Source organism: Callionymus lyra, chromosome 19 (assembly GCF_982586985.1).
Source record: "Callionymus lyra chromosome 19, fCalLyr1.hap1.1, whole genome shotgun sequence".
NCBI lineage: Eukaryota > Metazoa > Chordata > Actinopteri > Syngnathiformes > Callionymidae > Callionymus > Callionymus lyra.
Window position 1 is genome coordinate 12,363,764 of NC_141836.1, and position 17,177 is coordinate 12,380,940.

The following is a 17,177-nucleotide window of genomic DNA, read 5'->3' on the forward strand; positions in this document are numbered from 1 at the left end:
TATTTGATTTCTTAATCATTCAGTTAAATTCAAAACTAATGAAATAATGCGTGAATCTATTTTTAGAACAATAGGAATGTTGTTTTATGTTGACGTGTTAGCGGAATATATTTATAAATAAATAATTTGATAAAAACGGAACAATCTCGCCATCTAACGAATGGCAATGGAAGTACAAGTAACTTTAAAAAAAAGTTTAATTATACATTCTAATGAATAACTAAAAATAGCTTATTCTTTCTTTTTATTTTAATCTTAATTTATGGCTAACCACCGTACATATATTAAAGTATATTTATTCTTGCTAAAATAAGCTGGAGACGAGAAGGACTTAACTGTGGTCCAGTTTTAAAATGAGGTTTGGTATTCTCAGCCGTCCAAGAGGGAGAGACAGGTGGTGCCTCATGCTGGCAGCGAGATGCTTTTTAAATATAGTCCGGTTACCAGCCGGGATTTCTGATTTTGTTCCGGACTCGTCTAGAAAATCAGATTGACATTCACAGGGATTTTGTGAAAGTCTTCTCTTTATTGACAAAAAAAACAGACATTTTTTTTTTTTTTGCAGCAGGATGTTGACCTACATGAACGTTTATTTGGTTGCACTCGTCATAAATAAGTCTAAAGTTAAGCATGAGCCACATAAACATAGACAACGATCAAACGACGTGATTTGATTGACAAGCGGGTATATCAAGAGTGCTCTTGTTATGTAAGACACAGAGTTAAGAATTATTCTACATTTTTTTTCTCTCCAACAAAAAGCTGGAAAAGAGAAATAAACAATTTCAGGCTTTTTTTTTGACAATATGAAGCATTGTCACAGAAACGGTACAAAAACAGATTCCGAGTAAAGTGTGACAAAGAGTTTTTTTTCTTCTTCTTTATCTTCCAAGACAAACGCTTCGCACATCAGCCCCAGGTATCGACTTTCACTTGCTCACCTTTAAACCTCCTGAAACGTTAAACAAAAGTAAGCGGACACATACTTTCTCTTTCCTTCTGCACCGAGAAGCCGACATGAAAGCAAACGAGAACATCACGAAAACGGAAGTGGATTTCACAGTGTCCAACACCAGAGGGTCAAGTACAGACTTCAGTGGAGCTCGCGTAAGAAAAATAAAAAGCCTCGTAGAAGTATTGACTGAGAGTTCAAAAATAAATATCTGACTCAGTTTGGCAGAGTTTTGTGTCGACATCCGCCAATAATTAACAAATGCTTGATTTGACTGAGATCTTTTTTTTTAAATCATTGCTGGTGAACTCTCACACGGTGCCTTCACTCTCCAGTGAGCACATAAACCTCATTATAAGTGAACCAGTCTTCAACCTCTCAGGTCCTTTCGCGGTCGGACGAGAGCCGATGAGGTTTCGTGGAGCTTCTGCGTGGTTTTCCAATGCTGCTAATTCCAGGACTGGACGCTGGATTCTGAAAGATTCAACCCAAAAAAAGACACACTTTAAGTTCAATCTTTCTTGAGCAGACCTGGGAAAATGTTGCTTGGGGGCCACATGCATGTATGTGTTTATGTGGCTCTTATTTAGCAACACTATAAATCTCTGACAGCTATTTACTTATTTTTTAATTTGTATTTGTAAGTAAAAAATATTTCTTACAATCTACATTTTAGGAGTTTTAAATGTTTTTGTCTTGCAGTATTTCTGTATGTCAAAATAAAATGGGAAAAAGCTATTTGGAATTATTTATTTTTGTGATTAATCTTGAGGATATTAGACAGAAATATATGTCACAGTACAGATTGGAATCCAGTAGGAGATGGAATCCTACTAGTACAGATTGGGATCCTGCCACTGAACTGGGATCTGAATATTGGAATTCTAATCCGTCCTAAGAGGATTCCAGATTCTACTAGTGAGTTCCAATCTCTACTAGGGGAGATTGGAATTCTACTACTGTATTGGGATCTGAATATTGGAATTACAATCTGTACTAGGAGAGATTGGAATTCTACTACTGTATTGGGATCTGAATATTGGAATTACAATCTGTACTAGGAGAGATTGGAATTCTACTACTGTATTGGGATCTGAATATTGGAATTACAATCTGTACTAGGAGAGATTGGAATTCTACTACTGTATTGGGATCTGAATATTGGAATTACAATCTGTACTAGGAGAGATTGGAATCCTACTACTTTATTGGGATCTGAAAATTGGAATTACAATCTGTACTAGGAGAGATTGGAATCCTACTACTTTATTGGGATCTGAAAATTGGAATTCCAATCTGTCCTAGGACAAACGGGAATTCTACCAGGACAATCTCCAATTCTAATAGGAGAAATTCAGATTACATCAAAATGTTTTGGAAAATAGACTGAATCATTTCACACCTAAAATTTCAGCATAGGTAAGCCTACATTCACCATTAATATTCTATGTGGATTACTTCATATATTAGATATCTGATAACCCTTCTGTCAATACACATTGTAACCATGGGGAAAGCCTTCTGCTCCAGATCATTTGGACCATTGCGTATGGTCCCATGATAGATTGGAATCAAAATTTGTCATAGGACAACTTGCGATTAAAAGACCGTCAATAACAATCTGTCCTAGGATAAACTCAAATCTATTTTCATGGTATGGTGTTAATGTAAAGGAAATGACAATATTCTTACAAACCATGCTTTTATTCAGAATCCAAGCATACAGACTTGGAATCTGAAATTCTATAGCTAAACTTTAAAGTCTCTAACAGTTTTTCTCTGATTTACATATCAATATTAAGATCCCAGTTCAGTAGCAGGATTCCAACTTGTACTTGTAGGATCTGGAATCCTACTAGTACAACAAGTACAGATTGGAATTCCAAACTAGTACTAGATTCCTGATCCTACTGGATTCCAATCTGTACTTTGACATATACATAAATAAATTAAAGGATTTAACGTTTTCCTATCGTTAAAAAGCATCATTTTTCTCCATCTCTTAATGTATTTGGCTCGATCACTTCACAACAGTCCCGTTAACAACGTGGCCTTTAGGATATTAATTGCCTGCCCCTGCTCTTGGGCAATCTGTAGTTCTTATTTGTAGTAGTAGTAGTTTCTATTGAATAAAATGTTTTTAATTTGAAGCCAAAAAATCTTCAAGCCATAACAAGTACTGCATTAGAACACTTACCTTACGTGAGCGTGAAGTGAAAGATCTGCAGCGTAAAGCGAGGACTGAACCTCATCCTTACCTGAGATGGTGAGCGGGGTCTCATGATAGAATATGCACGAAGAGGATGGCCAGGCCGATGTTGAGGAGGATCACCATGCTGATCATGATGGTGTTTGGACCCTTGAAGAAAGTAAACCGTTCAGTTAAAGCAGATTTAGGGGCTAGCTCGGTTGGTATTGACCCTCGGAAGAGCACATTCGATACAAAATATATCTCGGTTGACATCAGTACCAAGCAGAATGGATGCTACTAAAAAATAACCTTCCGAAAAGGTCAATAAATTTCCATCTATCCATCCATGGAAAGTTCCTTTTTGTAGCATCCTTAGCTTAGCTTAGCTTAGAACTGATTTCAACCAAGGTGACTCGAATACCGGGATACAAAGGTGATGTCTCACTGTCTACTTTTAATTTCAAAGATGGAAAAACCATCATTAGTCCAACATTATCTTCTACCAAAGTTCTGAGCAAATTTATCTGAGCTAACAGCATATACTCTTGAGCATCGGGCCCACAGCCTTTCTTGAATCCAGCATCTTTCAATTCTAATTTGCTTGAGAACTCATCTATCTCTTCTAACCGAAACTCTATACGACCGCAGATATGCCAGACCGTAGTGTGGACAATTTATCACCATATGCCAATAGGTTGCTAGGAAAGATCGACTGTTATTCCCTGTATCGTGGTCAATTTAAAAAGGTAGTTTGCGAGCCAGGAAAGCGGCAATTATCCAACCCCATGTCGTTGGCTGTTCGTCTCACCTCCATCTCCAGTGGCTCTGGAGTGACGTCCGTACTCGAGCTGGTGCTCAACTGCTTCAAGCGTATCTCGACTTTGGGTTCCACTTTTGTGGGAGGTTTAGGCACAATTGCCTTGGCTTCCACGGGCTTGGATAAAGTCTTGGGTTCAAGTTTGGGGATAGCTCTGACTACAGGAGCAGGACTTGGTTGTCGTTTGGGTGGTGGGGCCGCCTCTGCCTTGCTGGGAGGCCTGTTCACCTCCTTGGACTCTGCCTTGCTAGGAGGCCTGTTCACCTCCTTGGACTCTGCCTTGCTAGGAGGCCTGTTCACCTCTTTGGACTCTGCCTTGATGGAGCTCCTGTTCACCTCCTTGGACTCTGCCTTGGGCTCAGAGTCAGACTCAGACACTCGGTTGCGCACTGGCAGAGATCTTTCGGGGCTGGGCTCCGGGACTTGGGGCTCTGGGGTGACATGTTTGGAAGCTACTCTGGAGCGGGGCAAAGGCACTTCTTCTTCATCGGGCAGGATGAGGTTTCTTTGTACTTCGGGAGCAGCGGCCGGTGGGGTCGCCACTGGGGCTTCGGACTCAAACTTCTTCAGAGGCTGGATCTCCAGATCGGAGCTGGTGTCATTTTTCAAACTTTGACGACTCGGGGTCCTGGACGAGCCGCGGCTGCCGTTCATCTCGGGCACAGCTAAGGCAGGGACGGGTATGGTCGGTGTGCTGGACCGGCTTCCCGTCCTGCTGCCTTTACTGCCGCCCCCTTTGCTGGATCTTTCCTCGTTCCAGCCTCCTGGACCCAGATATTTTGGGTCCTCTTTCAAAAAGATACCCGGAGTCGGGGAGGGGGTGCGGTTCGGAGTGGAGCCTGGCATTAGGCTGTCAAGTTCATTCATGATAGGGCTCTCAGGGGGTGTCGGTAGGGGCTCCTCTTCGGCCAGGAGAGGCTCGTGCATACCAGTGTCGGTGGTCTCGCTTCCCTCTATCGCCTCTGGGTTCACCCTCTTCTTCAGATATTCGGGACCTGTAAAGTAGACAAGTTTGGTAAAACCTTTCCTAGACTATGTCAAAGAATTCATCAACCGATCCCAGTCTAATCTGAATTTGCTAATTCTATGTGGCCCTTCCAGATGGTTGGCTCAAAATAAACCAAGTTTAATGTTGATATTTTGACCGATAAAGAGGCCAGTGTTTAAGATACCGTGACCTCGGATGTTTAAGATTTTGGCCCCTTGTAGTTTGACACCCCGGCTTAAGATAGTGTTTCCGTGGTAGCGAAAGAAAGATTTAAGACCACTAACCATAGCCGGCAATAATGCACAGGCTTACCAGGGCTTCTTCAAATATCGGGGGCCACAAATCCTCGTAGTAGAAAAGTCTGGTTGAGTTAGCGTTCAAGAAAAGTTGCATATGCAGAATAAGGCCACTTTGAATGTAGGAGGAGGACGACAGATAACTGAAGAGGGGTCAACGAAATGTGTCACCAGATCCTCAATAAAACTGATACAGTACCATGAGATGAAAGTCTGGACAGGCTCAAGCTGCAGCTATAAACAGACATCCGTCCCCTGCCCTACTTCATATTCCTCCATTAAACCATGGTCTCATATAGGGTATATTTTTAACAATAAACATTGTTGAGGGGAGCTGGTCTACTGACCTGGCTGGTAGAAAGTGGGCGACAGCTCTTTGGCCACGAGTCTGGATATGCTGGACTCGCTGTTGGCGGCGTGTGCCGCCTGTTCGGCGCTGTCTGACTTTGCTTTTGAATGAGTCGTCCTGTAAGGAAATCAAGGGAAAAATGTTGAGTAGGAATACTAGAAATGTGATGTTAAACTACATGACATGAGACTGTGAGCTGCTTGGAATAATAGTAATCCAGGACAGGCACGTTTCAGGTCAACAATGTATATTTAAAAATTACGTTTGGCACACTGGCATTGAAATGTCGACAAAATAAAAGACGAAAACTAGAGAAAATTAAATTGCAAAATGTATAAAAACATGAAAACATATTGTAACGAAGTACATTAATAATGAAACGTACAAAATAATACAAGTCGAAATTTATATATAAACAGAAATAACACTTTTGACAAATTAAAAGTAATTTATTTCCAAATTTTTATATTTATTCAGGCACATTTTTAGGTTAATAAGTTATTTCTTTAAAAATACATTTGGCTGGGCTGCTCAATTTAAATACTGGCATCGAAATGTAAATCAAATAAAAAACGAAAATTAGATAAATTAAAAAAGCAAATGTAAAAATACATGATAAAACATTGAAATAACAAAGTACATTAATAATTAAACATACAAATGAATATAAGTTGAAATGTATATATAATATGTATATAATATATATATGTTTATAAAAACAGAAATAACACTTTTGTATTTAAGTATATATAAATAAATAATTGAATCAGAAATAATTTATTTTGTATTTAGTTCGATATGTTTATATCGATATGTTTATATGTTTATATATTCATGCATTTATTTATTTATACATTTAGTGATGTATTTATACATTTATTTTCTTTATAGTTATGATGTTTATCTTATACACCGCACCAAAATCAGAAGTCATTATTTTGGAATTTATTTCGACAATTCTATATTTATTCATGCATGTATTTATATATACATTTAGTTATTTTACTGTGTAATTATTATTCATCTTATTTGACATATCAAATTAATGCACTTTAATGCGTTAGACACAGAGACTTCCTGTTCTTTAAAGCTTCATCAAACCTACTCTCACACTCGCCAAGTGTCTTTGGAAATAAGATCCTGAGAGGTCGAGGCCTGAGTTCAGTTCTGAGCTAAACCTGCCAACTATCATCTAAAAAAAGTGTAGTATTACGATACAGTACTTTAGCAAGCGATATATTCTCAACACATTTACAGGACGGCTGCTTGATATTGTGCAAAACCGTCCAGCTGTGGTCGGGAAAAAGGTCAGGGTTGCTGATCTGTAGTCGTGCAGCGGCTGGAGCTGGTGTTTGTGATTACGCTGTAGATACTTGACACAGTGCAACTTTACACGGAGGCCCAAAATAACCGCTTCAAGTGGGCAGTAGATGAAGCTTCCCACTGGAACAATTACAGTCTCCGGAGGTTCTTGATATGCTGAAAAAGATCTCCACCTGTCCTCACGCTCGCTCACAGAAGTGCTTCTCCCGCAGTTTAAACGCCGGTTTTAGACCATATGTGTCAAACTCAAGTCGTCTTGTGACGTAGAAGTAGATGAATGATGCCAGTGTTAAAGATGAGAAACAGAGATTATAGACGACAATACAAGTAAAACAAGAGACAATTATAGACTCAAAAAATGAAAAGGTATGATCAAAATCAGACTTTTTGTGTTCGGTAAATGTACATTTTGTTTGGCTAAGACTGCTGAAATATGTTGGGCCCCTCGTGTGATTGAGTTTGACACCCCTGATTTAGATCATTAACACTCAGTTACTGTATGGGTTTAAACTTGGAACCCACAGCTGCTCTCATTGATATAACTCATAACTAACTTATATTTATTTTTAACATACAGTTCAGTTTTTGTGAGAACGATGTCAGAGCTATTGGTTTCGGAACTTGCTATATTAAAACATGGTTAATGTTAAATTAAACTATTATGAGTTATTTTTCTTATTATCATTATATTTATGCAAACAGACAAACATTTATTTGTAGCACACATTTAAATCAACAAGAATAAGAAGAAGAAAATCTGGTTCTTATCATTGTTCCACCTTTATGTATTTCTATAATGATATATTCTTGTGTACTTTCATTCTTCACAAAATTCAACCTATCAATGAGTAAATGTAGCACAGGACAATCTATCTATAGCTAGTCCAGACTTTTTCAAGACTGTGGTCATCCATCAAGAATCCTCATTATAAAAATGTCCTCACACAGACAGCAAGAGCGTTCAAGTGCTTAAATAAGAAGGTTAGCTAAGCCTGAAAAGAAGGGAGGAGGGTTTAGTGCGTGAGACTCCAGCGGAGGAGAGAACGAGAATGGATTAATGACTCAGATGCAATGTCATTTAACAAGAGAATTAAAGAGCCATGTTGGAAAATATCGACAGTGATTGTAATTGTGCACACATGGCTGCAGTGATTGCAGTGAGTATGGGATTAACTCTTAATTAAATGATTTATTAATACAAAGTATTGTTAGGTTCAATTATTCAATTGAAACAAGTTCAACCTTTCAATATACAAATTATTACATTTAATAATAAAAAACAACCACATTAAGTTAAGACTTTAAAACTATCGAATTTAAAACGATGCATACAACTTCTAAAAAATTCCAAGTTTCAACAATTGAAATGTTAAATCAATCATTCAATATTCCGATGGCACCAAAATATTTCCATAAAATTTAATTTAAATATTCATCCTTATATTAATATATTTTGGATGAATGAGAAAGCGAAAAGTATTGCCATTAAGTTACATTATTATTTTTCCTTCTTCAATTATTTTACGACTTATACTACAATACTAAACACAACGTTTCGAATGGGGCGGGGATTTTGCAATAAGAAAAAGACCAAATGTGAATATAGACAATAATTTATACCTCCCTATCGTCCTGTTTGTTCCTTTAGTCACATTCTTCTGATAACATCTGATACAACGACCTTAAATAACATTCTTACTACAGGAAAGTAATGGGACGTCAGCTGTGGAATCTTAGGTAACATCAACCCTAGACACCGTAAACTTAAAGATGCAAACAAACTCTGGCTTCAAATAGATCCAGTTTTATAACTCATCCGTCCTTTATCGCTGCAGTTGTCTGGAGACTGTTGATGGGGAGAGAGAAATATTTCTCAGCCTCTAAATCTCTGTGGAGGGTCTCGCTTCGTTGCTCTGCAGCGAGCGAGTTTGAAATAGAACGGTGACAGTTAAGTAGAGAAAATCTTTTACTGCAACTGAAAATCTCTTCATGGTCCTGTTCTGATCCCTTTACCTCTGCTCACCCTTCTCCTCGCCCTCCTGCTGACTCAGGGTTAGGGTTTATTTTCAGAGTAATCCATATGTTTTTGGAGTTACACACAGAAATGTATGAAGGGTTTTGTGTCTGTGTAGCATGTTAGCCTTTTAGCTTTGGCAACAAACTAGCTTAAATTATATATATTTTTTCCTTTTTTTCCCCAAATAATTCCTCATGTCAAGCCTTCAATGAAAAATGGACGTTACAGGGGAGCAGTATGGAGGTATTTGGATGTTTTTAAGTGTCTTTTTGGAAAAAGAAATAGTGAGCTTCAGTTGCAACTGTCATATGGACATACATTTTTCCCTATAACTCCAAAAAGGAACAGATTACTCGCAATAATCGCAACCTTTAGTCGACATGAGCATGAGTAGAATATGAGTAAAGTTAGAATTTTGGGTGTATTAAATCTGTCTTCATCTACCATGCAATGCAAACATGGTGGACTTTAATTAGAAAACACAATTTACGAGTGGATAGAGATGACACATGGTGTTAGCTGACATAGATAAGATCTTCTACGTACAAGACATAAGTTAAACTCAAGGCTCGGAAACACAAATCGGTCCCTGAATGTGGCCCTAAGGATGGTCGGCACACATCAAAGTACACTCATGATCTTGTTGATATGGTGACTTATAAAGATGCTTATGTTTAAGAAGATATAAGGAATTAAGGAATTATGGATTCCAACTATTTCTACAGAGAATTTTCAAAGTTTGATGAAGGAGCACTAACCCAGAGATAATTAAGATATATCGAGCCTCCATGAATAAAAAACAACATAAAATTCAGACCTTATTCTTCTGGGGAAGTTAAGATTTTGTCCAGATTGCGATTTAGGCATCTAATTTTGACCACTTGTGTGATTAAGTTTTGACAAAAAAAATAACTTTCAGAGCCAGCATCAAGTAGAAATATGGTTGCATATTTTAACCAGATTTGATGTGCCTTGAGTATTAGGGATGTGAATTAAAGGAATCTAGCGATACCATACGTGTCATGATACATGGGCAATGATACGGTATATTCCAATTATTGTGGTAGGAACAAGGATATATTTGTAGTATTGTCGAATACTTGACTCTGGTGTTGCAGAACTAACAGACCACATGAAACTTGATGAAGTCGTAACTACTTTAATTTGTATTGAATCCAATATATGTCCAAACATCAGCTTTAAAAGCTGCAGGAGTCGACTGTATCCTCTCGTCCTCACTCATCACTAAAATATGTCCATAAATCAGCTTTAAAAGCTGCAGGAGTGGGCTGTAGCCTCTCGTCCTCAGTCATCACAAGTATATATTCTTAGTATTGTCCAGTGCTTGACTCTGGTGTTGTAGAATTTACAGACCACATGACTCTTGATGAAGTCGTAACTGTTTTCATTTGTTTTGAAACCAAAATATGTCCAAACATCAGCTTTAAAAGTTGAAGGAATCGACTGTATCCTCTCGTCCTCAATCATCACCAAAATATTTCCAAACATCAGGTTTAAAAGCTGCAGGAGTCGACTGTATCCTCTCGTCCTCAGTCATCACCAAAATATGTCCAATCATCAGCTTTAAAAGCTGCAGGAGTCGACTGTATCCTCTCGTCCTCAGTCATCACCAAAATATATGTCCAAACATCAGCTTTAAAAGCTGCACGAGTCGACTGTATCCTCCTTAGTCATATATACAACAATCAATCTAGTGATGTTGAATATTTAATAGAACGCTGCGTGAATATTTGCATGTTAATTGTAAAATAGAAAAATATATATATTTTATACACTTTTTTGATCTATAAACCATCAAAGAACTATGGTAACATATAAAATATGATTTGCAAGTCAGAAAAGCAAGAAAGAAGTAAGAAAATCTTGAATTATTATTATTATTATCATTGTACAATATCATAGAAACAAAACTACTGTAGCAAAACGATATAGTTTTAAAAAGTGGGATGTGGTCGTCGGGGATTAAAACAGTCGCAGACATAAAAACGCAGACCGCAGCACGACGCATGTAAGCCAAGCTGTACAACTTTTGCTAGTTGTGCTACACGAGTATACGCGACCTCCTAATACGCATGAACCTGCTCCGACACTGTGTCACATTTATAACCGTGGAACTATTTGGCACCAGGACTGACGCAGGATGGATTGCTGATCCGTAACTGTTAACAGTGAAGCCTTGACTCCCAGGCCTGACTGACATAATCAGCTGCATATAGACAACGTCAGTCGTTTTTATTTTCGTGATCATTAGTTGAAGGAGTGGCAGCAGGAAGAAGAGAAAAGGGCCAAAGAAAGAGAAGGAGTGGAGCTGTGTGAGACAAGAAAGGAGAGTATAGCCTACATAACCGTGGAACTAATCAGCTGTTGCATTCCCCTGTGATTGTGATACAGCAAGAGTACACCGGTCCATATTTAGTCAGGGCTCCTCTGCGAGCACAAGGGCCCCTGAGTCCACGTCATTTACACCCTAACCACACAAAACCATCCCCAGACGCTCCGTCTGCAAACGTACAAGAGTAGCAACGAACACTTACTTTTATATACACTACTTTGCATTATAAACTGTATAATTCGCCAAGATACACAAAAGAGACATTCTAAATAAAGACTTCTTAACCTAATTCGTGGAAAATTCAGCATGTTATAAGTGAATAAACTCACAATTTCCGACCCAAGTATTTGAAAATGTTTCACTTTTCCTTTTCCTGTCCTTCCTTTTTTTATTCCCCTAAGCTTTACTAATGGCACACATTTAAAACTGCTATCAAGACCTGACGCCTCAAGTATTTTTTAGAATAAAAGGCGCACCGGATTATAAATTTTACTGCGTGACTTTAGTTTGAAATACATTTTATAAGCGTGTCTCTTTACAGGTGCCATTTTGGGGTCTTTAAACACACTATAATATATGTTGAAGTACATACATGTTCCATGTTACACCACAAGGCCCTGTAGTGAGTCTATACTACGGAGCCTCGCAGCATTACTTATTTAGAATCTTTGTTAGACTTCACTGCTTACCAAACATTTTAGTTTTTTTTGGGCCTGTACCACATAAAGTCGGTTCAAGGTCAGGAAGTACAACCCGAATTAATACATAAGGCTTGCCGGATTATATGTTCTAGTATATGTGTATTCATCAGGCTAATAGTACAAAGAAAATATGCTTCTTGGATCTTACAGTTTGGATTGCTTCAGTTTCTTGTTGTTTGCAAGCGTTTTGACCGCCGTGTTATTTTCCCCTGATCTCTTTTGTTTCCTATTTATTCCCAGGTTCAAACTAGGTTTTAGACTTGAGATATAGACCCTTGTTGTATTTTTTGGAGTACTATTGCGGCCGTCTGCTTTTTACTTTCACCTGCAGTATTCTGGGTGGAACACCCACAGTACGCAAAACTACTTCTAAATGCACCAAAATTAATTTGATATTGCAGCATAAAAGAATACAAATGGATGCACACTTTAAAGTTATCAAAAGTCCCCTTGAAATCTGCTCCTGTGGATAAGATGAAAATATATCTATATATAAATGTGTTAAAAATATATATGATGATATAGCTAGGTCATGAAAACGAATTAAATTATGAGTCTATCATGTTCAGGTGTACCGTACTATCATAATTACATTACAAGGGTTAAAAATATCAGATCAAAGTGTTGAGTTCCCCCGGCTTGTTTGTGGCGACGTTAAGACAAGGTCAGAATGAAAACCATCTCTCATCTCCTGAACACTGCTTATTCTTGCTGCACAATATTTAGATTACAGTCTGCTGGGAACAGGTCTGCCGTCTATCAGTTGCTGTAAACCTTCAGCTAATTTCAGGTGCTACGGACAAGTGGAAACAAACACCAGCGCCTTGTATGGTCCCAGACAAACCGAAGACGATGGTTGAATCAACAGCGATGGGTTCCACCGAAAATACAAGATGGATAGATCGATGAATCTGGAGTCTTTAAAATTCAAAACATTGTTCAGACCTAGACTTGGTAATGAAAGTGTGCTACACATAATGAAGAATAAGAGAATAAAAATAAATAGTAACATGTCATCTGCATAACAAAAACAGAAAGATAATATAATATATTGCGACAGTACTTCCATGGCAAAACATATCTCAACGCCAATGTTGATCTATTGTTGGTGCATATGTAATTATATTCCCTCCATCTATTGTTCAAAAAATACAAACTTTAGCTACATCAAATGTTACTGTGATGTATTCTTTTCTATGTTAATCTTTTTATCCTTTTCTTTGTGTTATTTACTTTGATATACGTTCTTTATATTTGCACTTTGCCAACCCATGCTATTTTTTCTTTTATTTGCACTTTGTTCTTGTCCTTGTTTTTATGAAACTATCGTCTGCTAGTGTACTGGGAATCAAATATCCCGAAGGAAAACAAGTATACTGGTAACAAAACTGTATATAGTTACAGTATAAGGGTGGTCAACAACAACTAGACTTTGCACTATGACTTCGAAGAAGAAGGAAATCTTTTGGAAAATACAGGACATTATCCACTCTGAAGATCTAGGATAGCTAGGACTACTCATGTACATCTTATGCCAGATGTTTTGTGTGTAATAAATAAACGTTAATAGCAATAAAAGTTGAAAGTAGGAATTCCTTTGACTCGGCTCTTCTGACCTGGAAGCAGCGATCTCAGCCTTCTGCTTGGCGATGGCGGCGGCTCTCTGAGCTCCCTCCAGGGCTCGCTCCACCTTGTGCTTGATCTTGGTTCCCCTCAGTTGGATCACCCTCTTCTTCACGGCTTTCACAAGCATGTTGTTCAAATACTTGCCCTCTTCCTTGCCGCCCTCGGCGAAGGTGGTGCAGCCGTATCCGTGGCGTTGATTGTTCAACCACTCCCCCTCGTACTTAAGCCCGCTGGACCTTTCGCTTATTCCGTATCCGGATCTCTTGTCGTTCTTCCACTCGCCCATGTAGACCTCGGTGGTCGTGGCGTCGATGTCGGCCTCCACGGGGGGGAAATCCTCGGCGCCGGCGAGGCTCTCGTCCATGCTGATGGTGGAGTTGGTGTCGCTGGCGTTGGAGCTCAGAGCCGATTCTGTCCTCAGGAAGCTGATCTTGCTCTTCTGGCTGGACAGCGAGGTGCTGGACTCGGACTTCTTGAGCTTACCCAGCAGAGAGCTCCGCTGGAACAGGCCCTTCTTCTTGGGCTTCACCGCATCGGGATCCACCTGGAGGGTAAGTGCGAATCCACCGCGCGACGGTCCGAGCTGCGTCGGCGTGGCGACGGGCGTGTCCTCGCCGGAGGCGTCGGTGGTGGTGATCGTGGGGATGTCCTGCTGCAGGACGGCGCCATTGCTGTGCTCGCTGCGAAGGGACGTCAGGGAGGAACGAAGGGGCGAGCGGACCACGGCCGCCATGCCGTACGGAACGCTCTGGCGAACTCCGTAACCATGTCGCATCCCACCGGTGAATTGACCTTGAAATGTACCTGAGGATGAGAAGGAAATAGGTTTAGGTCACTCAACCAGTGGATTTTGCACCTTTTCTTGAAAAGATCTCTTGAAAATACTTTGTTCATAAAATTTGTCATGTTAGTGGTTTAAAAAAAAGTTTGATCAATATTCCAATAAATACTCCACAGATTCTGCATTGCTTATTGTCATGACAACCATTAGAGAAGAGGCCCGATAGAAAAAATTTACTTTCTTTTTTAGCACATTACAGGTAGGGGCACCCAAGTATAGTTAGTGCTAGTATATACACATTCTATGTAGGAAAACCATGAGGGTGAGTATGGCTAGAGATTATATAAACCAGACAACAAAAGGAAGTTTGGATCACAAGTATAATATATAGATTTTCAACATTCAAATGTCGAGGTGTAAAACCACGTCAGACTTTACTCTCCAGGTCACAGAATCATTTATGTCAGTGAGTGCGTTCAAGTTCACCCTCAGTGTGCAACAGTGTCCATGTGCAATACATGGAATTTTGAGTTGAATCTGCTCAATTTTGGACACCCAATACAACTCGAAATCAAGTAAAGGAAACAGCATAAATAACATAACATTGTAACGCTGAGATGCCGTTATTTCATTATCCAAAAAGCATAAAACCCAATGGGAAGTTAGGAAAGTGCAAGTTTTTAGTTTTATTTTAAAAAGAAAGAGAAAAAAGCAAAGTGTATTTTAACTCAAGAAGCAGCTCAGACTGTGACAAACGGGCAAACGGGGCAAACAGGGCGGGTATTTGCTATTAATACTCACCGACATCTGCTGCGCCCTAAACCCCCCCCCCACCCGTCACACCTACCCCCCTGCTGCCGGCCTCACAGCTGATGAGTCAGCTGTTGAGGTGGGAAACTACCATGGATGTACAAGTGGACGTCATCGCAATCGATTTCATGTGTTTACACGTGATGTCAATAATCTTTCATTGAGAACAACAAGAGATGGAGAATCAGACTTGATGGGTATAAAGCCTTGGATTAAGTTAGTGTGTGTAAAAAGTCCACAAGACACATGACAATGCAAACACAATTCTTGGATGATGTTCTTTCTTTACAGAATCAGCAAGAATTCATATCCTAAACTTGATGATTTATTTTAACTTGGACCACTTTTGTTAGGTACTGACCCGTTAGGAAACCTAACCCAAAATACTGCAGTTGCCTCTGACCTATATATATAAATATATATACGACTCTGGTCCGGACAAAACTTGTATCATGAATGTATCATATTTAACGTTTGTTGTCATGTTTCCTGATTTTATACTTGATTCTATACTCTTGTTTATTGTTCGTATGGTTGTTTGCAAAAATCACTAACACATTATATTTAGTTGCACTAACCAGATTGGTAGTAATACCTCATTGGAAAGTTGATAAATCAGTCAATTTAATGTGGGTATTACAAAAAAAAACTACTTGACCTATTGTTGATTTTGGATGAAAGAATTAAGCTAGTCGAGTAAGAATTTGGATGAATTTCTCCTCTTTACAACCTTATTTCTTTTTAAATACACAATGTTGTTGTGCACCAGTATTTTCCTGTAAACTCGTGATTGACAGCAACAGAGAAATGGATAGCTTCTCTTACAGACGTCATGATATCCCAACATATGCCAACCGCTCAGCTGGAATTTCCGCAATTAACCTTCAACCTCAATTAACACATGTACATCTAAAGTGTATTATTCGGGTTATTTTATTTTATTTTGAAGTATAGAGCTGGGAAACTAGGGGGTTTTTGTCTATAAAGTGGATGGTTTAGGTGTTGATTTCAACCAAGACTGTGTCACTTGTAATGTTTTCAAGAGTTTGACAGCTGGGAATTTTCAGGATACTGAGAAAATGCCAAAAATTTCTGCCACATTATGTAGTCAAATACAAGGATCCTAGAGGACTATCATACAGACACGTTCCCACTCACCTCCATCTGCATACGTCTCCGTTCCGTATCCATCCTGAAGCCCATTGTTCCACGTCCCCTCATACTTGGCACCGCTGCCAACACTGATCCGGATCCCGTATCTGCCTTTGAACCCGTGGGTCCACTCCCCTCGGTAAATCCAGTGTCCTTTGCTCTCCACTCCGAGCCCGTGACGCTTGCCCTGCGACCAGTACCCCTCGTAGGTGTTCCCGCTGGGCCAGGTGTAGACGCCCACCACCTCGAAGCCGTAGTTCCAGGACCCGGAGAACTCGCCCTGGCCCTTGGGTCCCGTGCAGATGCCGTGTCCGTGGGCCTTCCCTCCCTCCCAGCCCCCGCAGTAGGCGCCCCCATCATCGAACTCGAAACGGCCTCCGCTCATCCCGGCACACCCGACTAGACACCCGGTTCCCTGGATGAAGATTCAGTCTCCAGTCTGGCTGAAGCTCCACCTGACATCAAACCTCGGGGCCCTCAGCACTTGGTAGAAATATCTGGTTTCGTTGCGTGTCCATGAAGTTACACTTACTTTAACTTAAAAGGCTCCTCGAGTGTTAAGCGTTCCTTATTCATTTGGAGCCAAATTGAAGTGTTTTTTTTTGGTTCGGTGGTCCTGACTTGCCAATGGTCTTACATGGCTTTCACCGGGTGGGCGCAAAAAAAAAAAGCCCCGCTCCCCCCTGTCAGTGACACCCCCAGATATCTACTGACAGTCGCCGCTGCTGGAAATACTCTAACAAGACACACACACACACACACATCCAAAAATACAGCCCAATCCTAGAGGCCGATACAAGTCGACCAAGCCATTCAAGAAG

The 17,177-nt window shown here is 39.7% G+C and overlaps 1 protein-coding gene across 1 annotated transcript; it reads right to left on the reverse strand.

The window, feature by feature from the left end:
* Positions 1-582: 582 nt before the first annotated feature.
* Positions 583-17,001, reverse strand: jph2 (junctophilin 2). Its single transcript, XM_087782407.1, has 6 exons — positions 16,363-17,001; positions 13,604-14,417; positions 5,592-5,710; positions 3,952-4,955; positions 3,211-3,311; positions 583-1,426 (listed from the first exon to the last, which is right to left on the reverse strand). The coding sequence occupies exons 1-5, from the start codon at positions 16,739-16,741 to the stop codon at positions 3,231-3,233; spliced, it is 2,397 nt and encodes a 798-aa protein (XP_087638533.1). The 5' UTR covers positions 16,742-17,001; the 3' UTR covers positions 583-1,426; positions 3,211-3,230.
* Positions 17,002-17,177: the final 176 nt, after the last annotated feature.